At 34.6% G+C, this 24532-nt stretch overlaps 1 protein-coding gene across 7 annotated transcripts; it reads right to left on the bottom strand.

Moving 5' to 3' along the window:
• Nucleotides 1-12355: 12355 nt before the first annotated feature.
• On the bottom strand, nucleotides 12356-24131 carry zdhhc21 (zDHHC palmitoyltransferase 21). Of its 7 annotated transcripts, XM_028474203.1 has the most exons (10): nucleotides 24017-24077; nucleotides 21761-21809; nucleotides 21460-21562; nucleotides 21209-21377; nucleotides 21004-21102; nucleotides 19530-19641; nucleotides 18701-18839; nucleotides 17498-17614; nucleotides 15393-15436; nucleotides 12356-13726 (listed from the first exon to the last, which is right to left on the bottom strand). In XM_028474203.1, the coding sequence occupies exons 4-10, from the start codon at nucleotides 21360-21362 to the stop codon at nucleotides 13594-13596; spliced, it is 798 nt and encodes a 265-aa protein (XP_028330004.1). In that variant the 5' UTR covers nucleotides 21363-21377; nucleotides 21460-21562; nucleotides 21761-21809; nucleotides 24017-24077; the 3' UTR covers nucleotides 12356-13593. The 7 variants fall into 7 exon arrangements, with proteins under 7 accessions (XP_028330004.1, XP_028330001.1, XP_028330000.1 ...); XM_028474200.1 differs by lacking the exon at nucleotides 21761-21809 and having other exon boundaries at nucleotides 24017-24131; XM_028474199.1 differs by lacking the exon at nucleotides 21761-21809 and having other exon boundaries at nucleotides 21209-21373; nucleotides 24017-24131.
• Nucleotides 24132-24532: the final 401 nt, after the last annotated feature.

The raw sequence follows: 24532 nt of genomic DNA, 5'->3' as shown, positions 1-24532 counted from the left end.
ACAGAGTGTAAAGTTGAAATAAACCAAACAAAACTCAGACTTGAACCTGCATCTCTACACATGAGTGGAACATAAAGGGCGTTTGTTTCTCGCTGAGAATAAGCACACTAACCTCAGCATAATGGCTGGTGGTGGGACTAATTAAATGCTTGTATGCAGCTCAGTAAATAAATATTCAGAGAGAATATTCAGAGGCTGTTGCTGCCTCTTCAGCTTGGGAAAGGCGCGGGCTGGACAAGGACTCTTTGTTCCCAGTGCACACTGGGAGGAACACTGGAGGAACGTTGTGCTTCCTACAACAGGCTCATTACTTCCTTTAGTTACCCCTACATCAGGGTTTCTCAAATGGGGGTACGTGTACCCTTAGGGGTACGCGATGACACTGCAGGCGGGACTTAACAAATGAAAGGATTAAAAATATGAGGTTTTATAAATGTTTATTTTTTAGCTAACAACGACTGTGCTAAAAAATTACCAGCAACTCACGAAATGACAACAAAAACACACAATAACAGTAGAATGTACTGGATAACAAAAATAACAGACAAACAACAACACAAAAAACAAAATGACAACAAAAGCACACACACACTGAGAAAGAAAAAACACTGACTATTGCAACACACAAAACGACAACAAAGACACAATAAATGAGAGAAAAACACATGAGATCACAACAAAATACACACAAATAACAGAGGAACACACTAAACGACATAAGAGACAACCAAACCACACCAGAAACACACACACTGAGATAGAACAACACACAAAATAAGACAAAAAATATAGTGAATAATGAAAAGAACAGACAAACAGCAAAATACACAAAATGACACCGAAAGCCCACAAAATGATGATAGAAATGATGTTGATAAGAACATGAACTGAAAATACAAGAGCGTGTCTTGTTCCCACGGAGACAGTGACAGAAAATTATTATTAAAAAAAAAAAAAAAAAAAAAAACTATTCAGGAGGCACTAAATACAGTTTAATTCCACTTATTTACAAAATCCTATTCTTTAGAATGTGTGTTATCACTCATTCATTCCATCATTATGCTCCACAGATGTTTCTTCGCAGAATTCTGAGCAAAATGTTGTAGTCGGACAAAGAGGGAACTTGGATTCAGAAATAGGAGAAAGGGGGTACTTGAGCCAAAAAAATAGTTTGAGAACCACTGCCCTACATTACTGGATATGACCAAAAACATTGTTTCTTGGCCTTATCCACTCCAGCCAAAACCAATCTCTAAAGATCCTCCAGTTTGATAAACGACTTGTTTTAAAAGGAAGAACCTGCAGCACTTAAGGAACAAATTCATTCAGAAAAAAACCAAAAAAAAAAAAAACACTCCAGGGCCAACATTGTAAAAAAAATAAGTCTTTAGAAAAGGTTTTTTTTTAGAAAATGAAGGTTGTAAAGAATGCTTTCCTTTTTTGTGCCACAGCCAAAGTCATTTATTTAAAAGTCCTACCACAAAGTCTCCCATAAACGTGATCCACTCTGGCACAAGAAATCCCACTCAGAGCTTTTTTCAAAAATTGCTGACGCCAGAGGTAAAAAAACAGTTTTAAATGACAATAAGCTGAAGGAAAAAACAACAAAACAGAAGTGTTTTTGTTTTTGTAATCGCCACAGCAGATAAATAGACACAGAGCATCACTCACCATCCACCACGTCCTGGCTGAGATGTCATAACAAAGCTGCCATCTGATGGACGTCTCTGTCATCAGGGTCCCAGCCATCCCTGGTCATGGAGGGGGCATCAGTGGAGGCATGCTGACTCACATCATGCAGCCCAGGCCTTTACAGTGGTGCATGATGGGAAGGGAAAGACCAATCAGCAACAGCTTGACCAATGACTCAAACCTGACTGTGGTAATTACAAGGACCATGGATCATGAACCCCCCCCCCACACGCACACACACACACACACACACACAAACATCCTCCTTCTGTCCTTCCTCTAACATCACAACAAAGTCATTGGAAAAACTCCAACATAAAATTCTCAGATTTTCATTCATCACACTGAACAGAAGAGATGTTCAAATAGTGGTACGCTATGCAGGCCTCTATGGTAAACTGTTTGAAGCTCTACCAGTTTTAGAATATACACTTCCTTGAAAAAATAATTATAAATAACAATTGTAGATATATATGATGGCAAGTCATTCAGGAAATTAAATATTTATTTATTGACTATATATGGAATTAATGAAAAGTCTGAATATATATAAGAAAAGTTGTAATATGATATATATGTAAGTTTGAATGTATACAAGAAAAGTTTGAATTTATATATATGAAAGTCTGAATGTATATATGGAAGTTTGAATGTATATATATGAAAGTCTGAATATATACAGTATATATGAAAGTTTGAATATATATATATATATATATGAAAGTCTGAACATATATATTTAAGAAAAGTTTGAGTATTTTCTATGAAAGTCTAAATATATATATGGAAGTTTGAATGTATATGTATGAAAGTCTGAATATGTATATACAGTATATACATACATGAAAGTTTGAATATATATACATAACTACACCAATATTCAATTAACTTTATCTATATAGTGTTAATTACAACAATAGTAATCTCATATCACTTATTAAAATATAACATTCTTATCACACACATTAAACAAAGTCATTGAAAAATTCCAAAATAAAAGTCTCAGATTTTCATTGAGACACAATAGAAGTATATATATATAATTAACAAATATATGTATATTGGCAAGTCATTTAGGAAATTAAGTATATACTTAATAACTGGGAATTTATGGAATGAATATATGAAAGTTTGAATATACAGTGGGGCAAAAAAGTATTTGGCAGCCATCGATTGTTCAAGTTGTCCCACCTTTAAAGGCGAGGTCTGGGGCGGTGTTTAGCTCAGTGGGTTGAGCGCCCGCCCCATGTACGGAGGCTATAGTTCCTCACCTGCAGCGGGTCCAGGTTTGATTCCCGGCCTGGGACCCTTTCCTGCGTGTCATTCCCTGCTCTCTCTGACCCCCTTCCTGTCAAGCAACTGTCATATAAAGGCCACTAGAGCCAAAAAAATTCTTTAAAAAAAAAAAAAAAAAGACGAGGTCTGTAATTTTCATCATAGGTATACTTCAACTCAGAGAGACAGAATGTGAAAAAAAACCAATCCAGGAAGTCACGTTGTATGAAGTATTTGTATAATGGTGCAGAAAATAAATATTCAGTCAATAACAAAAGTTCAAATCAATACTTTGTAATGTACCCTTGGTTGGCAATGACAGAGGTCCATTGTTTACTGTAGGTGATATTTTGGCCCATTCTTCCATGAAGATCTTCTCTAGAGCTGTGGTTAATAGCTCCAACAGTTCATCTCTTCTCACCAAACTGTACCATTTTTGTCCCTGGTGTCATCAGACAGCTCTCTGGTCTTGACCATGATGGTGGAGGTTGAAGTGTGACTGTTTGAAGGTGTGCACAGGTGCCATTAATACAGGCAACGAGTGGAGGATAAAAGCCAGAATTCTTGCTTGTAGGTGCCACAAACTAAAAAAAATCTTTAAAAATCATACTATGAGATTTCCTGGATTTTTATGAATTTTTTTCACATTTTGTTCCTCATAGTTGAGGTATACCTATGATGAAAATTACAGACCTCTCTCATCTTTTTAGGTGGGACAACTTCCATTGTCGGTGGCTGCCAAATATTTTTTTTGCACCACTGTATATATAAGGGAAAAGTTTTAATACATATCAGAAAAGTTTGAATATATAGATGTATGTATAACTACACAACAGAACATACATAGTACTACAGTTACTAAGTTAGCATTTTATGCTAATAAGGTGGTGAGTCGAGCCGCTGCTCCTCCGCATTGAGAAGAGCCAAAATTGTTTACCAGTAAACTAGTAGTATGAGTTAAGCTTTGGGTTTTTAGTCGTAACAGATTTGTCGACAAGTATTATTTACACAAAATTGTCCAAAAAAATGTTTTATACCAAAGGTCTACTCACTTTTGTTTACTCGTACTACAAGTACACTCACCCACGCACGTATTTTGTGCAGCTTCTGAAGTAAACACACCCAGTGACTCTTTTTTCCTGTGTTCGTGGACAGACTGGTCATTATTCTGAATGTTCTCACCAAAGGTTCAAAGTGTGATATTATACCAGAATTAAAAAAAACATTCTTGTTTCCATTGATTACAGCGATGAACGATGAAATATAATATTGATTTATATCATTCCATATTTTCATTCATTTTACCCTAATGTCTGCATTTGTTGTCTTACGTTTACAATCTTTCCCTGAAAAATACTTGTGTTTTTTTTTTTTATGAAGAACCACTAAACTAATCCACAACCAGCCATCCCTAAGGAAAGGTATTTAGGGGGAAATACTTAAAAGAAAGGGCTTTTTTTCCTCCCGACTATTATCGAAAACCAATATTTGCTGTTGTTTGAGACGATAAAAAAATAAACAAGGCACTTTTTCCTAAAAAGTAATTTTGCACAGATGATGTTTAATGTGAATTCAATCCAGTGGGGCATCACAATAAAACTAGATTGTTGATAGGGGAAATCTGAAATAAGGTGTTAGACAACGTCTGATAATGGAAATCAGCAAAAAGCTAATATCGAACATCTCTATCCCAAGGACCATTTAAAATATGTGTTTTAGTTGACAGTGATAGATTATGAATCCATCCATCCATCCAGCTAAAGTGTTACCGTCTCCTTAGTGAAACCCTGCAGTTAATAACAAAAACTGCCTGATCTCTCCGCGGGGAAACGTCACAACTCTGAGATCTACCAGGCAGCTGCACTGTAAACTACATGAATTCACCAAAACGTCACAGCAAATGTCTGTTCCCTTTCCCAGGTACCAACACTATCCTTTCACAAACCTCCTCAGACTCTGAGCTGGACCAGAAGCAGCTGCACGTTGATCCGTGAATGAAGACATTTGGCGTGTCTGTGTAAATGTTGTGTGAACGCTGGTTTGAAAAGGGCTTTTCTCTCCTGCTACATTCCAATCCTCCTGACTGAGGCCACTGGATTGCATCTGGATTTCCCCCACAGGGGTGGATGGTGGGTGGACTTGGTAACAGTAACGTGGCTTTGGTTACAACAAACACAGCCAGTTGGTGGGGTTGTCTTTATACTGCCAACAAGGTTCTGGATAGTTATTAATCATCTTGTTTTAGAGTAAAACCCACACTAGAGCGAGGCAATGAAGGATACGAAGCTACTTAGAGGAACGTTTCACACTTGTTGGTTTTCTTGCCGATTTTACGGCTTATTGTCGACCTCCTCAGTGCACCTGGGTCTCATAAAGGGGAAACAAACAGCCTTGTTAGCAGCATGCTAATGGATATAGTTCTTCAGCAGACAGGAAAGTGCCAACGAACACTACTCAAGAGGTAGAGGAAAAGTAACGTAAAAAACTGAAAACTGACAAAATATCTTCATTATTCATTGGATTAGTCTTCTTCAGGGATTCAATGATCACAGTTCTGTTTGAAAAGAAGAAGAAAAAACCCACACAATCAGCCTCAGAATAGACTTTAAAGTTCTGCTGCTGCTGGTGTATAAATCAGTGAGATGTTAGTGAGGAATGAACCCAGCAGGTGTCTCAGATCTATGGACACAGGTCAGATAGTAGAGCCCAGAGCTCACAGTAAACATGGTGACACTGCTCATGACTGAAAAGGAGATTTTGAACCATTTTCTTGTTGATTTCAAATTCTGTTTAGTGTATTCAATGTTTTTATTGTTGATTTTTAAACTCGGTTTAATGTTTTCTCTGGCAGTTCTACATAATACATATACTACAAAAGACTAAACTGATCATTCCAGCAAGATTCTTTTTGTCTTCTTTTTGAATAATATGTTATTCTCATTTATTCAGACAACTGTTCCTTAGTAAAACCACTTTGATCTCCTGACATGTTTTGACTGACAACTGCCAGTCTTTGTCAGAGGTTTCTGCTGATCGCTTTGATATTTGCTTTGGAGTTTCCTTGATTCTGTGTAGTAATTCCAGCAAGATTCATTTTGAATAATATGTTAAGGTTTCATTTATTCAGACAACTATTCCTTAGTAAATCCACTTTGATCTCCTGACATGTTTTGACTGACAACTGCCAGTCTTTGTCAGAGGTTCCTGCTGATCGCTTTGATATTTACTTTGAAGTTTCCTTGATTCCGTGCAGTAATTCCAGCAAGATTCATTTTGAATAATATGTTAAGGTTTCATTTATTCAGACAACTGTTCGTTAGGAAATCCACTTTGATCTCCTGACATGTTTTGACTGACAACCGCCAGTCTTCGTCAGAGGCGTCTGCTGATGAAAGGAAACATCAAAGCGATCAGCAGACCCCTCTGATGAAGACTGGTGGTTGTCAGTTGAAACATGCCAGGAGATCAACATGGATTTCCCAAGGTAATAAATGTTTGTTTGAATAAATGAAACCTTAACATATTAGACTAAGCAGATATTTACCCCCAATTTTCAATTTATGTGTATATATATAAGTCCTCTACACCGATCCTCAGCAGTCAGTAGGATGCTTACTAAAAATGTTGTCCATTTTTTCTAAAATAATCCATTCCTTCTTAATTTTTTTGCATGTTTATGAATGTATGGTAAGTAATTCACGAAACTGACACTACGCAGTAGGTGATGAAGTTATGATAGATTATATCAGAGGCTCTCGTTGTGAAAGGTTGGAAGTTGGTTTTCTGTGGCATCTGATTGCTGTATATAAGCTGCATATTTGTATGTATTCATTTGTTTATCACACAGGTAGTACCACCCACAATCTAGAAGTGGCAGCCCTTGGAATAAGGTGTATAAGGTCAAATCTAACCAAATATAACTTATATTTCAACTTATATTTCACGTTGTTCTTCTACTTTGTAATTTGAGTCTTTATATCAAAGGCAATGTAAAAACAATTTTTGATACTGTTTGAAAACTACAATTCTGATAATGTTTAATTCATGAAAAAACCCACCAGTCCCTCTGAGCTGACATCAAGCACGTGATTTCCTCCTCAGGGCCTGTGGCTCGCTCTCAGGGGCCGGGTGCACCAATATTGATTTTCAGGTCGGAATCGATACCTTTCATCGTCTTGATTGGATTAAAAGTTTCAAGTTCAAAATTTAATTGGATTCCCACTTTCTACAATGACAGCTTATTTGAAAATCAATACGCCAATCAATACCTCCACGTTCAGAAGGTTCAGCTGGGGCTGAGACAGAGCGAAGGAACGCAGAAGACGCAAGACACTGAGCTATATGGAACCTGATTTTATACTATTCAGTTTAATGAATAGAAAACAAAAAACAGGCAAGAACGTGAAGGAGAAACCATCAGGAATCATTTAAACATACTTGAAACCTCCTGATCGTAAAAAATGAATGAATTAATGGAAAAAAGGGAAGTCATTTTAAAATGTAATGTAAAAAGTAGTTTTAACTCGACCCAATCTGAATTTAGAGCATTTTAAAAGTCAATAATGTGCATCCTGAAGGGGATGATCAATATTTATTCAGCTTGTGTTTTCCTTTTGAGTCTTAAAAGTTGAGTTAGATTGTACTGCGTGTCATATTTGGGTCAATAAGTAATCTGAAACACATGGATGACACCAAAGTGGGCTGTAGGATTGGAAAAAGTCATCCACCAATTGATGATTTATGCTCCATATGGGCTGAAATCTAACAATAACCACGCGGCTCCCATTTAGTAATCCATTTTTAAACGTGGACTTAATCCGTGTCTAGGCTTGGCAAAATGGCAGCCGCAGAACACGCCAAGCCGCACTAACGCCAATCCTAGACAGGTAAACGGCTTCATTTGGGAGAGCTAACTGCTCTGAGCCTCGTTTATGTTCATCAAGCATGCGGCTAATTATTTCTTTTGTTCAGCCAGATGTCATAGACCGTGCAGCTAGCAGGTGGTCAATTATTGAATCAGTCCAGTTGACCAACCATTGTCACAGATTAGAAGCACGTTCAAAGCAGGTTGGAGTCATCTCTACTCAAGGATGAGAAAATAGATTAGTTTTCTGTTTCCAAGCATCTTTATGGAGGTCATCGTATCTATAGAAGTTCTTGTTCGTGATCACGGATAGTAGGGACTGTTATTTATGCATCATGGGTCTGACAAAGTTTTGGAATCGTAATAGATGACGTTTGGAAAATCTCAGAATTCTATCAAAAAAAACACAACTTTTTACAGCATTTTGAATTTCGCTCTCATGCAAACAATTGGAGTCAATGCAAAAATGGCATTTTTAACTCATAGATCCAAGGAATCATTTTTTTTTTTTTTTTTTAATTAATAACTTCTTCACACTATCTAGAAGCAATATGTGTAGTTTCGACTTTTTGTCTTAAGAAGTGAATTTTTGACAGCTGCTGTATTGTTTCGCCTAAAATTCCCTGGCCCCAAGCTTTGCAGGAGCTATAATTTTATAGCAGTTTATTTTGTAGGCTTTGCAGCCATTTTGCATGATTTTGTTGCAGATCGGTGTGTTTTTTGGACTCTAGTCTATTTTATTAATAATTTTTCTGTCATTTTATGTGTTTTTGGAGTTGTTTTGTGTATCTTATTATTGTTTTTCCTAAAATTCCCTGGCCCCAAGCATTGCAGCAGCTATAATTTTGGTTTATTTTTTGTTGTTTTGTGGATTTTTTTTTTGCTATTTTGTGTGTTTTTGGATTCATTTTGTATGATTTTACTGCCATTTTTTGTAATTTTGTTGTCTTTTGTGTGTTTTTGTTGCAGATCTGTGTGTCTTTGAACTGCTTTAGTCTATTTTTTATTTTTTTGTGTGTTTTTGGTGTCATTTTGTGTAACTTTATTGTTTTGTTCATTTTTCTGTCATTCAAACATTAGTTTTTTACTTATAGAGCCAATGAATAATTTTTCAACAAAAATGACGATCTTCATGCTGTCTTGATGCAATATGTGTAGTTTCAGCTTTTTGTCTTAATAAGTGAATTTTTGACAGCTGATGTATTGTTTTTTCCTAAAAATCCCTGGCCCCAAGTATTGCAGCAGCTATAATTTTAGTTGTTTTTCTTTGTTGTTTTGTGGATTTTTGGAGTTATTTTGCGGGTTTTTGTGCCATTTTGGGTGCTTTTGCATTCATCATGTATGTTTTTACTGCCGTTTTGTGTAATTTTGTTGTCTTTTGTTCCATGTTTTTGTTGCAGTTCTGTGTCTTTTAATTTTTTACTTTTTGGTTGTCATTTTTTGTTATTATTTTGTTCATTTTTCTCTCATTTGAACATTAGTTTTTTACTTATAGAGCCAATGAATAACTTTTCAAAAAAATTATCTTCACGCTGTCTCGATTCAACATGTTCATATTTTGTGAATTTTTGACAGCTGCTGTATTGTTTGGCCTAAAATTGCCTGGCCCCAAGCATTGCAGCAGCAATATTTTTTATTTTAGTTTTTAAGTTGTGAACATTTGTTGTTACTTTTTGGGTTTTTGTAGATTTTTTAGATATATTGTGGGTTTTTGTTGCCATTTTGTGTACTTTGGGATGAACTATGCATGTTATGGCTGCTATTTGGAGTGTTTTTAGTCTGTGTTTTTGTTAGAGTTCTGTGTTTTTGGAGTCATTTGTGTATCTTTATTTTTTTCTGGTTTATTTTTCTGTCATGTTTTGTGTTTTTAGAGTCATTTTGTGAATCTTTATTATTTTCTTAATTTTGTGCGTATTTTCAAGTCATTTTGTGCAGTTACTTTAATGGCCGCTCAAAATGAGACAAATGGCTGCAAGATATTACTGTATACGATAAATAAGATGACATTTGCATGTTTAATCTCAAAAAGCAACAATGATCTCATCTTTATTTATATGCCATGGTGTGTCTGATCCTTGATACAGTGAATTCCTTGTTGTAATTGTTGGCTATAGCAATGACAGCATCTCCGTCTGATACTTAAGACGTTAAAAACACCAAGCCGACGTCGACATCTTTGAACATTCTGTTCCTGGAATGTTCGTGCACATGCTACACACGCCTCACTGAGACTGAGGAACTTTTTTAGAACAATGAGCGTTTAAAGGGAACCAGCACAGACAGAAACAACAGTCGGTGTGCATAGAAACTGCATAGGTAATTCGTTTCAATGGTTTACTGCTTATTTGAATATGTATTTTTTTTAAAATATTAAGTAAAACAACTGGATTAACTGATTTTTGGGAGTCATTTTAAATAGCTACATCATATTCAAACATAAATAGTAGCATCCATTTAAAAATAATTCCATTTAAAAACATAACTTTGCAACTATAGGGTTGCAAAATTCTGATTTTTTTGAAAGTATGAAACTTTTCATGGGAAATAATGGTGAATCAACTAAAAAATTTCCAAATTGAAGGTCGGCCCTTAACATGTATGGTCAGGAAAATATATTCTAGCATCATCTATCTAAAATATAAGCATCAATTTTTTTTTTAAAAACTTCAAATTTACAGGGTTAATTCCAATATATTCTTATTTTTGGAAATTTACTGGGGAATCTTCCACCCATTTTGCAACACTAGTCAAACGTGCACACTATACTAACACACTATGACACATATTGTAGTCATCTATAACATATTAAATGAGCTACAAATATTATGCCAGCAGCTACATTTGTCTTTCCAACATTGGCTTCATTCTAAGCTAATGGTTCAGCCTCAATACAAACTACAAATTTTATTAACATAATATTTATAAAAAATTATACTTTTCCATTTTTTTTTTTTAGCAGCGAAACAAACTTTCTTGTTGCCACTGATAAGTGACTTGGATAAAACAGTCAGCGCATACAGTACTTTTCTGGTAATTTAATTTATTCAAATATGAATAACTAATTCAGTGCTTGAGGTCAAATTCAAACAGTAAAAAAAAAAAAGCATTAAAAAACAACAACAAAACAAAAAGAACCAAGCACAAAGCCTACAGAATCCGAGGACAGAGCCCTGGGGGACACCAGGAAAACAGCTGTGAAGAGAAGTGAGAGAGGAGATATTCCCACCTCGTGCTTCGTTCATTCAAAATGAATGAAAACAGATGCTCAGAGCTACGGTGGCGGGATTATAAAATTACGTCTGATGATCGTTCAGGTGAGGTAATCATTGCATTGTTAGGCGTGAGTGAAAGCGCGTATTGCTTTTAAAATTAGAAGGCAGGCTTGAAAAAAATGTAATAAATGTAATAAAAATCCAAATATACGAACACCAACTCATGCTAAATGCAAAACGACTTGAACACGCTATCTAGGTCACGTTGTAGAAAGTGGTCAGCTTCAGTACGTCGTGTATGACCAACTGCTACAGCCTGAATTTTAACGAAACATGCATCTAGTGAATCCTGAGTGACTATTGCAACGCTTCCCCTGGTCTTTGGCTTAATAACAGAGAGCGACACAATGATGAGAATATAAAGAAAACGTGGGTTTAAAAGAACAGGCACTTAAACTACTTGAATATATTGTGTCGTTTCCTTCACACGAGTAGAAGCTTTACATCTTAAGCTAGGAGACAGTAATGGAGAGCAGGATAACCAGGTAACGCTTACATAATATCGTAATGGTCGTAACCTTACCACAAAATAAAGCATCATCACTATCAACGCTTTTCCAGCAAATTGTCAGTGCTTTGTCCTGTGGCTCGTGCTTTATAAAGCAACACAAGGTAGATAGTAAATATTAGGGATGTAACGATTCACTCAACTCCCGATACGATTCGATTCACGATACTGGATTCACGATACGATTCTCTCACGATTTATTTTACAAAATGGGACTGTAGACAAATTTTTTTTTGGGAAAAAAACTAGAAAATACTGTACTATTTTCCTTTTATTTTTCATTGTCAAAAGAATCCCTTGATAAACTATTCAAAACAATGCAATTTAACTAAAAATAAACCTTGAATGAAATAAACAAAGGAATAATACAAATAAAAATGAAGCCTATTAATTTAAATTCTGGTTCTATAATAAACAATGCAAAACTGCATAATAGTTCTTTTTCTTTTTAAAAGTGCAACTGAAAATGTATTTTGTGCCTTAACAATTGGACTTTTTAAAAAAAAAATTACGTCATATTTGTTTGGTAACCCAGTGGTCGACTGGCATGCAGATATCTTGCAGTGAAGAAGAGACGCTATGCTAGCAGACAGAGCTAATAGAAAAACGTGACTTTTACAGATATTCAAGTAATATTACAGATATTCTTTCGGTGCTAAAGGGGTAAGGAATCATTTATTAACATATTTAAGAGTAGAAGGCGGCCAGAAAGAAAGTATTGGCAGACTCCGCCCACCACCTACACTTGTGGATGCTGGTTAAAAAAAGTACTGCGATTCAATTTTCAGAAAATCGATATCAACCGTGATACCTATAAATCGATTTTTAACTGCCTTACGATTAATCGTTACATCCCTAGTAAATATCAAGCTGATTAAGAAATTACATTAGAGGTAAACTTCAAAAATATTCTTAAAAATAAAATAAAATTCCACAAAACCGTACAGCTAAAATGTGTAAAAAAACAAAAAATTAAATAAAAATTCACTAACATAATTCAAATAGACTAGAATCATGAAAAATATCTGAATTTTTATCCCCAAAACTGGCTTTTTACAGCCATTTGAATTTTGGTCTATTGCAAACCACTGGAGTTAATGCAAAAAAAATGGCATTTTTATCACTTTTATCACTTATGGAGCCAATAAATCATTGTTTAAAAAAAAATGGCAACATATTTATGCTGTGTGAATGCAATAGCGTAGTTCCAGATTTTTTGTCTTACTAAGTGAATTTTTGAAAGCCAGCTGCTGTCTTGTTTTACCTCAAAATGCCTGGCCCCCCCAAGCATAGCAGAAGCTAACATTTCAGTTTATTTTTGTCTTTTTGGAGTTATTTTGTGCGTTTTTGTTGCCGTTTTGTTTTTTTGCAGTCACTTTGTATGCTCTTGGAGTCAAAAAAACAGTTCAAGGTTGTTTTTAAAACAAAAACAAAACAAAACAAGGATTAAAAACATCAAGCAGAATAAAAAAAATGACATTAGAGGTAAACTTCAAAACCCTTACAGCTCAAATGTGTTAAAAAAAAAAAATACAGTCAAAGGCACAAACAATTAAAAGAATCCACGGTGATAGACAGTAAAATTCTCCTATCGGTGTCTGAGGTCGATTACAGGTGAAATAGTCAAGGCTCTAATTACAGTAACCTGAGAGGGGGATGGGGAGGGGGGGGCGGGGGGGTTGGTTTAGCCAGCTGCTTTTCCATTCTTGTGAAGCCATTAGCCAATAACACTGTTTCAAAAGCTAAAAACATTGAGTACAGTGAAGGGGAATAAAAAGCAACCTCCTCCCTAACTTTTAAAAGTCTCTCTTCACCATGTTTCACTATCAAGAGTCAGAGTCAACCAAACGTGCGTCATGGTTTCCAGTGAGAACCAGAGATGAGGGCAGATGGAATCCTTTAGTGTTTGATCCATGGCAGCGTCCGCCACCACCTGCGCAGGTGGTGGGTACTGTAGCTAGTGCGGTGCCGCAGACCTGCACCTACACGTGGGTGCGGAAGTGGTGGCTGGCCTGGAGTGGTTTTCTGCTCCGGAGTGGGAGGAGCCACAGGAGTTTCCAGCGTGTGCCACAGACTTCAGCTAGTGCCCACTGCCAGGACCGTTTCATACTGTAACTGGACGTAAAGGAAAGATGTGCTGCTAATTATCAAACTCAAACAGTCACATTTAGAAGAATATGCAGTGTAGGGGTTCTCAACCTTATGGTCACAAGACACTGGAATGGGGTTGCTACATGCCTTCAAGAAACTAAGGATATTTCTTGAACAATTTCAGCCCATTTTTGCTTATTTTTTACACTTTTTCTGCAACTACACCAAACCTATTTTCTTCCCATATTTTTGCTCCTTTAAATGCATTTTTGCTACATTACTCCCATTTCTGCCACTTCTCCATTCAATTTCAATGCCTTTTCTGCAAATGTTTTCCACTTTCAATACATTTTCAGCACTTATAAACCCTTTTCCAACCTAATGTCGCATTTGTTGAACCATTATTGTCACTTTTAACCTCTTTTCACCTTATTTTTGCCAACTCAACCACATTCATGATTTATCATGTTCATTATTTGCAAGTTTAAACTAATCATTCCTACCGATTGTTCCAATATTGACACTTCGAACCCCTTTAACGACTTTTTCTCTTTGTTTTTGCCCACTGCACTTTGCAACTTTGAACCAATTTCTGTAGATTTCAAAACCCAATTTCACCACATTTTCTACCATTTTTGGTCACCTTGAACCTATTTTATTTCTGATTAAAACGAGGATTTACATTTTTAAAATAATGGTGCAAATAAAAATAAACTTTCTGGATAACAGTGGATATTATTCAGATAAATAAATAAATAAATGTGGTTATCACAGATTCATAGAACAATGGACCATCATTTTACTGACTTTATGGATGTGCCCCAAAACTCTCTCCCCTTTATTCCCCCTTATGGATGACCCTGTCTCCACATGACTGTTCTTCAATGTTCATGTCTGTGTTCAACCACCTTCAGGTACAGTGGGGGTCTCTGGATCCTTTATTTTGGGGGTCGCGGGCTGAAAAGGTTGGGAACCACTATTTTATAGATTAAGCCTAAATAATTTGACTGTCCTTTGATACTGTCCTTTGATACTGTCCCTTGATTTTAAAGTAAAAGATATTTGTCCATTTGTGGGCAGTGTCGTATACCCAATCTGTCCCGTTTATTTATATTCCTACATCAGTGTTGACATTTCAGTGTTAACTTACAAAAAAAAAACATGCAGTGTTTTTTCAACACCAAATATATTTAGAGTAAAACTTCTACGTTAAAACTTGCAACTGTTGGGGAATTACATAAAAGTCAAAACACTGCAGTTTTTAAAATAACTTACGGTCACACATTCACACATTTTTCAATGTTAAATTCAACACACTTTGAGGTATAAAAACCTCGATTCAGTAGATTTTCACAAGTCAAACCTGCATGTGAAAAAAACCCTTTTGTGCCTTTTTAGGAGGATAATTGGCAGCACTTAAATCCTACACACTTCAGCATCCAATGGCATGGATGATTTACAGCCTTTGAGGTTTGTAATGTTTTACAACCATCACAAGTTGTCTTTGTATAAGGTAAGAAATGATTTTTTTTTTACAAATAAATCCATTATAAATAATGCTGACAAAGTGTAAATGTTGCCTAATTCAATCTACCTTCGTGTACGTAAATGTCAGTAAATTATCATTTTTCCAAAAGTGTGATTTGGATTCATCTTGTATTTAGAAGCAAAATGAGTTAAAGAGACTCACACTTCACTTGAAAACTGAGACATTTTCTCTATGGTCGTCATATCCTGAAAAAAAAAAAAAATCAGAAAAAGAAGCAACATTAATGGATCATCTCGCGCCTTGAGAACCAACGAGCTTGTAAAACTTGACAACAGAAACTGTAAAAACAACATGCAGACAGCACTCAAATAGTTCTAGTCTATGATGGGAAAACATTTTTGGTTTCAGGTAGAGATGGGCAATATTATCGGCCCATAAAGCCCTAAAATGTGAAATCGGTTAACATGATCGCTATCAGTTTTTCCACTAATATGAAAAAAAAAATGTGTGCTGTTGTTTGAGAGAACATAATAAAACTAAATATGACACCTTTTCCTTGACTAAAGTTGAATCACTAGTCTTAATTTGCACTAATGGTGTTTATTTGTGAAATATATCCAGTAGGGTGTCACATCAAAAGAAGCCTAAACCTTTTATTTCCATTGAGAGATTCATTATGTGACAAAAAATTAGGTTAATGGGGAGAAGATCTATGTATATACTGGTATAGTGAATATTAGGAATAAAAAAAAAATCAGTGTTGGACGATATCGGCATATTGGATATCGACAAAAAGCTAAAAACAAAACACCACTAGTTTAAGAACCTTTTCATAAATTAGATCACTGATTGGTTTTTGATCACCATTTTCAGCTTTTTTTTTCTTTTTTTTTTTGTTAATTGTGGCATTAAAATCTTTCTTGCAAAAGTTTCGCATTGAAAGAAGAAAGTATGAAATCTATTCCTTGTACCTTCTTAAATCACAAAGCCTCAGTACAATTTTAAGATCACGGAAATGATCAGCTTTCATCATTGGATAAAAATAAATAAATAAATAAATAAATAAATAAATAAATAAATAAATAAATAAATAAATAAATAAAATTAAACAAATAAAAAATAAAAATAAATTTAAAAATAAATTTAAAAATAAATTTAAAAATAAAATAAATAAAATAAATAAAATAAATAAAATAAATAAAATAAATAAAATAAATAAAATAAATAAAAAAATTTAAAATAAAAATAAATAAATAAATAAATAAAGCCTTGTCTGATTGCTTTGTTTGGTTAGTCAAACATCACAAACTGTCATCCCTGGCATTTATTTTTTGTAAATATTGTTCAATTTTTTTTATTTTTTTTTGTTGCTTTCAGTGATTGTCCATCTTACAAAATAAAATGTGTTTTTTTTAAGTTCTAAACATAAATGTGTGCAGTTGCTTTAATATATTCTGTTATTTAGAAAGGAGCAGTATGAATGTAATAGAAAGGAGTTCAGCTGTTATGTGTGTATAGCTGTCCCTGTATCTCTCTACTGCTCTATCCTGCCATCTAGTGGTAATCTCTGATAATGCAGGGGAAAAAACTTAAGATTCTTTTTGTTTATTTATTTTTTTTTTTAAATAAGTCTCCACACAGACATCAACAGACGTGCTCACAGGGTTGGATGCTTTTTATAGCACTACCAAAAACTCACAACATACACTAATGCAGTGATTTTCCATCACAAATATATCTAATATTTATTGTTTTTAAATACTATTATTTTTTTCAAACTGAAACACCACCCACAATGTTAAACAACTGCATTCTGTACTTTCACTTTCTCAAAAATAAATCTGGTTTAAATAAAATACACTATAAAGAAAAGAAGAAAGAGGAAAAAAAATTGAACAAAAATGAACAAGTAAAATTTATAAATTGTAACACAGTATAATAAAACATGATTAAAAACAAATTCTAGAAATAGAAAATAAAAAAGCATTTGGATCGCTACAAATTTGTGAAATAAAAATAGGGTCACGATCCACAAAAAAAAAAAAAAAAAAAAGGTTGGGAACCACTGCACTAATGTATGAACCCAGACGTTTTCTCTTGTTTCTTTCCATTGATCGCTGCATTACAGACATTGATCGTGTTATTCTTGTATCGTGAGTCATGGAGAAAAAAAAATGTGCTGCCTCATCTGAAATAGAGAACGGTCATGGATGGAACCTGTATCTATTCACTTATTAAAAAAAAACCCAATCCGTGCCATTTGTTTTTCCATCAAACATCTACAGTAGATAGTGAGTACTACTCACAGAGAGGATTCCCGTCATCTGAGTGTAAAACAAGCTGGACATGCCACCAAACATCACCAGGCCCGTCAGCGTGGACACCCTCAGCAGAGCCAGCTCATGACGCGTTGTAAACTTCTCCTGGAAGTGACAGAGAAATTTCACTTTATTCAAAATATATAGTGACACAAAATGTTAAAATAGTTTTAATTCTATACCATGGCGCAAAAGTGGCATGAAAATCCCTGCCACTATTTTGAATTTCATGCATGAATAAGAAATATTATTATATAATTAATCTCTGTATCGTGTGCTGAATGTGTAATTTTATACCTGAATATTTTGCATACAGGTAGAGTTTTCTTTATTTATTTTTTAATTAATTATTAGTTTACAAGGTTGGGGTCAATTCTAATTATAGTCGTGTAATTGATCATTAATTATAATTATTGTGTAATCATATTGTAATTGTCATTTGAATTTAAAAAATCAGTCGCTGTCATAATCGTAATGAAATTGTAATTGAGTTCAGACAATTGACTTTGTAATTGCAATTGCCATGAAAATTCGACAGAGATTGTTCATTATAATTTAACGCTAAACCGTGGTTAATGAATATCAAAACGTGTTTTCAGACACACAAAAAAGGGTCAAACGCACACACCAAAAATATTCATACCAATATTTTCATTGATTAGGAAGTCTAACAACGTAATCAATCGATAGGAAATAAATTAGATGATAGATAATAGCTTATTTAGGAGCCGTTGTCATAAGAGATGCTAACACAAGAGGAAGGTTTACCTTTATCAGGTTATATATTTCAGCCTCAGTAATTGTGCTTCATTGTAATTTAACTTAAGTAATTGAGAACATAATTGTAATTCACTTTCTAAGAATTGAAAACGTGTATAATTTAATTGTAATTGAAAAAACTGCTGGTTGCTGTAATTGTAATTGAACATGGATAAGAGAAAACATAATTGTAACTGAAAAATGTAATTGAGCCCAACCCTGTTAGTTTACCAGTAAATGTTGTGTATTATGTATGCTTTGGTTATTGTGTTTTATTTTGGTTATATTTTATTCTCTGTGTGAATGTATGTTTGTACATCCTGTCCAATCTGTTTGTTGTACTTTGGAAATGTCACGTGATGTAGACCCCAGGACAAATAGCTAGTGCTTTTTGCAGTATCGCCAATGGGAATCGAAATAAAACAAACAAACCTGGTCCAGTCCTGTGAGCGGCTGGAAGTAATAATATTGACAAAAGTCCAGAACCAGGGTGAAGAAACTGAGAACCTGAGTGTAGATGCACAGCTGTAGGAAGAGCCAGTGATTGTCTTCTCCCACACAGTTATTAATCCTAAACAAACACACAGAAACACTCTTTATCACCAGTAATAAATAACGTATAAATGTGATCGAGCTACGCTCATATGCAAGCCAACAGGGAGTTCCTTTCACACGTAGTACATTTTTTTTAATGTATTTATTTCCAACGAACGAATACGAAAATAGATGAAAACGAATCTCAACAGAAATCTCTATAAAATAAAATGAAAAAGTCAATTTCAATATAACACACAATTGATTGGTCAGACAAGGGGTAGGAAGAAGTCAAGTCTAGGGCTGCTCGATTATAGAAAAAATAATCACGATTATTTTAGTCATAACTGAAATCACGATGATTAAAAATTATTATTTGTCAAGCAAAAAGTTAGTGAGTTTTTGTACAAAATAATGTAAAATATAGTTTTTAATGTGCCAAGCTTTATACTTTATTTCTTTTATTTCTTTTTTTTAAAGTAATTTCAAGGAATTAATTATGTTATTTTCGTAATCGTTGAGCGTAATAATCGAAATCGTAATCAAATTTCGATTAATTGCACAGCCTTAGTCAAGTCCCACCCCCATTATTCAACATTAACAAATGCAAAAACACAATGAAATAAACTAAACGGATAAATACTCCAATCGAGCAAGTAACAAATACAAAAAAATAAAAACCCAAAACATGAACAGATACACTGGGAAATATCCGTCATATGCTCACCAAGGACAGTGGTGGTCCATCCTGCGTACACAGTGTCCACAGCGACTACAGTGGTGCGACCTTTTCGGTCTCATCAAGTTGCACTTATTGCACATCTCCCACTGCTCTCTCTCTGCGTCGCACACAAAAAAAACACAACAAACAAGTCATTACTCAGCAAAAAACACAACCAAAACACATCCTACTCAAGTACAAATAAAAAGTAGCTTGATTAAATAGTACTCAAAGTAAAAGTTACGAGTTACCTTCTGCTAAAATGCAATTAACATTGTTATAAATCTTGCCACAGTAAACATCTCATGTATAAACTTTATTTTCCATAAAAAACATCTGTATGAAATAAAATGTTTGTCAAAATGTACAATTAAATAACACCAATGAATTCAATTCAAAATTTAAAAAAAAGCATAGCTACATTTATGAACTCTAAAACTGATAAAATAACCTCCATTTAAGGTTGTTTTGGCGCCGTGTGTTACGTTTAATCTGATTGGTCGACTATGATGTGACGCATTTGATTGTTGTCTGGTCATTTCATTTTTTTGTGGTTTCGCAATGTCAGTTGATCGTGTTAAAACAAAAGAATAATAATTTACTCAATAATGGTTGGGTGTAGAAATGCAATGAATTACTTTACTTATTTTAAAACGTACTTAAGTACAAGTAAAAATGGCTGATTTAGGAATATAGTTTAAAAAAAAAAAGACAAGTACCCATAAATGCAACTCAACAACAGTAACGTTGGTCGACCAGCAACGGTATCAGTTTCAACACCGTTTAAAATTAAATTAAATATCAATATAATGTATTTAATGCCTAAACATGATTGTATGTCCAGCAACAGCTGTATGAGTACGTGATGCGTTGCAAAAAAAAACAAAAAAACAAAAGTGTTGCGATTCAGCTGTCAGAGCAGTGTGCTGTCCTCAGAAAGGGAACAAATTAAGACAGGCTTGAAGCACAAGCATCCACTATTGAATCAATCATTTTTCTGCACAAGAACATGGATTATCCTTATATTCGATACGTGGATTATGTAAACAGATCCACTGCTGTCTCTGTTTCCCCGTGTGCTGATCTGATGTTGACATTGACAGTTGTTTATTAATAAAAGCAGGCTTACCACTAAAACAAATGTAAATATGTCATTTGTATGAGGGGAAAATGGGTTTTAATTATTGGTTTCAGGTCGGGCACGGATACAAATACCGAATATCTGTCAGACCTGTAGGATTCACTTTTGCTTTGTCGGGTTCTGGTCAAAGCTTGAATAAGGTTCACGCTCATTCATTCTCCGCTTTTTGTTTTTTTGTCGACTAATTGCTTTGTGTGCCATAGTCTTGGTCGACCAACCATCTCCTTGGTTGACTACAGCCCTAGTACTTGTAATCCATTTTTTTTCACCTCTGTATATTTGTTATATATTATTAAAAATGTGTGTAATAAAACAGGTTAGATTCAGAGTGTTGTGTACCAGAATGAGGTATATGGGGGTCCACAGGCAGACGCCCAGGATCTGCTGTGGAAGCTCTGAGAAGGGCTGCTAAGCAGAGGGCTGATGCTATGTAATAACCTGAAAAAGAACAGAAAGAACAAGAGCAATGCTTGGAATTAAGCAGGAATCCATTCAGAGGGAGATAAAGTCGTAAAACGTGCGTGACGTTGCGTTGAATACTCACAAACGACTATAGCCCAGGGGATGTGTCCTTCGTTGTAATGTGGAAGCAGAACCAGCTTGGGAATGAAGACAGAGTTGTAGAGCCAGACCCCAAACACCATGCTGATGCAGAGCCAGCCCATGGGATCCACCACGAAGTGCAGGCGAAGCTTCATGGCTGCTGGGACAAACTGACACATTGCATTTGTAGTCTTTAGGGTGGACGTATTGACCATTATTCCATAAAGCACATGTTGGACAAAAAGGCCTCACTCTCAGAATGTGCTTTAATTCACAGAGAATGGGTTCTATCAGGACTCAGTCATGGTTCGCATTAGCCTTCATCTCAAATCCAATAACGACATCATATAGCGGTCTGACATCAGCAAAAAAAAAAACAAACGAGTATCAGATTAAATCGGCCTGCATTTAAAATTTCACAATTATGCACACCCATACAAGCTATCCATTTATTGGATTTATTAAGGCTACTTTCCAGATTTTTATTCAATTGTAAAATATGATTATGTTTCAGGTTAAAAATGACATAACTGGGTGAGTTTGTTTGTCATACCTGCTGTTGTGGATTAATGTTCTTCTTCTCTCACTTAATCGAGCCTTTTCTAACATTCACACTCCACAATAATTCATAAAAGTATAGCGTATAAAGATTTCACCACATGATATTTACTCTGAAATCTTATACAGGACTATAATATAAGTAAAACAGGGCAGAAAATACATTTATAGATCCTTATTAGTTAAAAAAACAAAACAAAACAAAAAACGAGTATCAGATTATATCGGCCTGCATCTAAAATTTCACAACTATGCACTCCCATACAAGCAGTCCATTTATTGGATTTATTAAGGTTATTTCTAAGGTTCTTCTAATCTTTTTTGGGTTTTTTTTTTTAATTTATTTTATTCATCTGTAGAATATTAACATGCTTAAAGTTAGAAATTACATAACTGGGTCAGTTTTTTGACTTGATCAAACCTTTTTCTAACATTCACACTCCATAATAATTCATAAAAGTATCGTGGGTCAATGACGTACAAGAATTTCACCGCATATTTCATAAAATGGATTGAACAAGGTTTGTATTAATATTATAGTGGGAAAAAAGTTGAAATACTTTGAAATCTTATACGAGGACTATAAAAGAACTAAAATAGGGCAGAAAATTCATTTGAATAGATTTAGAGCAGGGGTGTTGAACCCATTTTAGTTCAGGGGCCAAATATGGTGCGGTTTGACCTTAAGTGGGCCACAGATTGAATTTAACATTAATGTGTACTGGTTTGCACTTCCACGTATATAAATAAATGATATATAAATTATTAAGTATTGAGTATATCAGTCCCTGCAGGGTCTTCACTTAAATTTCCCTGATTTTGGGTCAATTTCAGGGAATAATTTTAAGAAAATGTACTAGATTTTGGAAAAATCTAGAATCTTGTTAATAATTTGAGATTAAAAAAATGACTTTGGTCATGTGATATAAGAACTGTAAAACTGAGCTCAGCAAAAACTGTGGATTTTAATTGAATGTTGGTATTTAAAGGGACAGAGAACGAAATCTACAACTGAATTAGTTGGTAATTTACAAAATGTTTCATGTTTTTTTTTCTATTATTTTTACTTTCTCGAGCGGGCCAAATCTGAGGAGTCTAAAGGGCCAGATTCGGTCCCCGGGTCTGGAGTTTGACACGTGATTTTTTTTTTTTTTTTTCAAAACAGCAGTCATGGCTGGACAGTCACACCACATGATATTTTGACAGTTTGAATAACAGAATAAATTACAGATGGAATTTAGTAAGTATTAATATTATGAATTTCATATTTTGATAAGCGCATTGAGATTACTTTGTTGTAATTTGAGCTATACAAATAAAGTTGAATTGAATTGAAGTAACTTAAAAATGAATAAATAAATAAATAATTGTTAATATACACTTAAGTTATGACATATTTAGTACCTTCTAATGCATTAAAACATGTTTAACTAAAACAAATGCAGTTGGACAGAATATTGACCCACATATGATTAATGCGTCTCTTGTATCGTGTTGGCCAATACTCAACAGCAATATCGGTATTGTATCGGAAGTGAACATTTATACTGGGACACCTCTAATAATCGAACCAATGGGATGCCATCCATGATCTAAACCTACAAATTAAACCACCACCAATCACTTAAACTTTACATGTGCCACGAAACAATCATCAAAGTCAGACTCTCAGAGGAACTTGTTTTACTGGATCCAAACCCTTTGAACCTGCTGAGGCACATCTTCAAAGCAGCTGTTAGTGTGTGGAGATCTATTCAATGTTTCTGGGTTGGTGATTTTATGTGATATTTAGTCATTTAAAAAAAAAAAAAAATTAGACTGATTTCATACACAATACATGTGTATGAAAACCTGAATTTAATGATTTAAATGAGTCACTTAAAAATAATATGTGACATGCGCAGTAGGAGGCCAGGATTTACTATCAAAGCACCTATTATAAAGTTCAGGTGTGTACACAAGCCCCACCTAAAGGCACAATATTAAGAGTTCAACTGATAAATACAGTGAACTATGGTGTGAAATGAGGACAGCAGTGATTAAATCGTGTTTATTAGCAGCATACAGCAGTGTTATTGTAGCTTCTCCTGCTCCATCACTGACAGCTCGGTGGGCTTGGCTCTGTAGCCTGTGTTAGCTTAGAGCTCACAGCCAGCGTCATTTACCTAACATACGTACACGCTTACCAATAAAAATAAACACACAGTCTGTCACTAATAAAAATATGACAGAGGAATAATACGACACTTACTTGTACTCGGGTCTCCTTCCTGAAACGCGCTGGTTTCAGTGGTGCAGCTACTTCCTCATCCGAGCCTCTAGGGCTGGTGTACAGGTCCTGTGCTCTGACTCTACCTGCAGTAACATCAACCACACACACACACACACACACACACTTCCGGTACACAATTTAGACTGATACCCAGTTAGACCTGTACCGCTCACCTCTCTGTGTCTGTTTGATAATGTTAGCACACTGTTTGTCACATTTATTTAAGTACAAATAATAATAATAATAATAATAATAATAATAATAATAATAATAATAATAATAATAATAATAATAATAATAATAATAATAATAATAATATTACGACTACTTTCTTTTCTTTTATTTATCAGCTGCTGGAACTGTGCAAATTTCCCCTTGTGGGACGAATAAAGGTTATCTTATTTTATTTTATCTTATCAATAATAATCTATAACAATGATTATTATCTTATGATTACTACATACTGTACAATACTCATAATAATGATAATATTAA

Source organism: Gouania willdenowi, chromosome 18 (assembly GCF_900634775.1).
Source record: "Gouania willdenowi chromosome 18, fGouWil2.1, whole genome shotgun sequence".
Taxonomy (NCBI): Eukaryota; Metazoa; Chordata; class Actinopteri; order Blenniiformes; family Gobiesocidae; genus Gouania; species Gouania willdenowi.
Note: the sequence above shows the minus strand (reverse complement) of the source record. Positions and strands in the feature narration are given on the sequence as shown.

Bases quoted from the DNA above. Each gene is read 5' to 3' on its own strand.
- zdhhc21 (XM_028474197.1), bottom strand. From the start codon at position 21,422: ATGGTCAATACGTCCACCCTAAAGACTACAAATGCAATGTGTCAGTTT. The intron at 19,642-21,003 runs GTACACAACACT...TGTGCGACGCAG, and splicing joins CCCCCATATACCTCATTCTG to AGAGAGAGCAGTGGGAGATG. The intron at 18,840-19,529 runs GTGAGCATATGA...GTGTTTGTTTAG, and splicing joins ATGGACCACCACTGTCCTTG to GATTAATAACTGTGTGGGAG.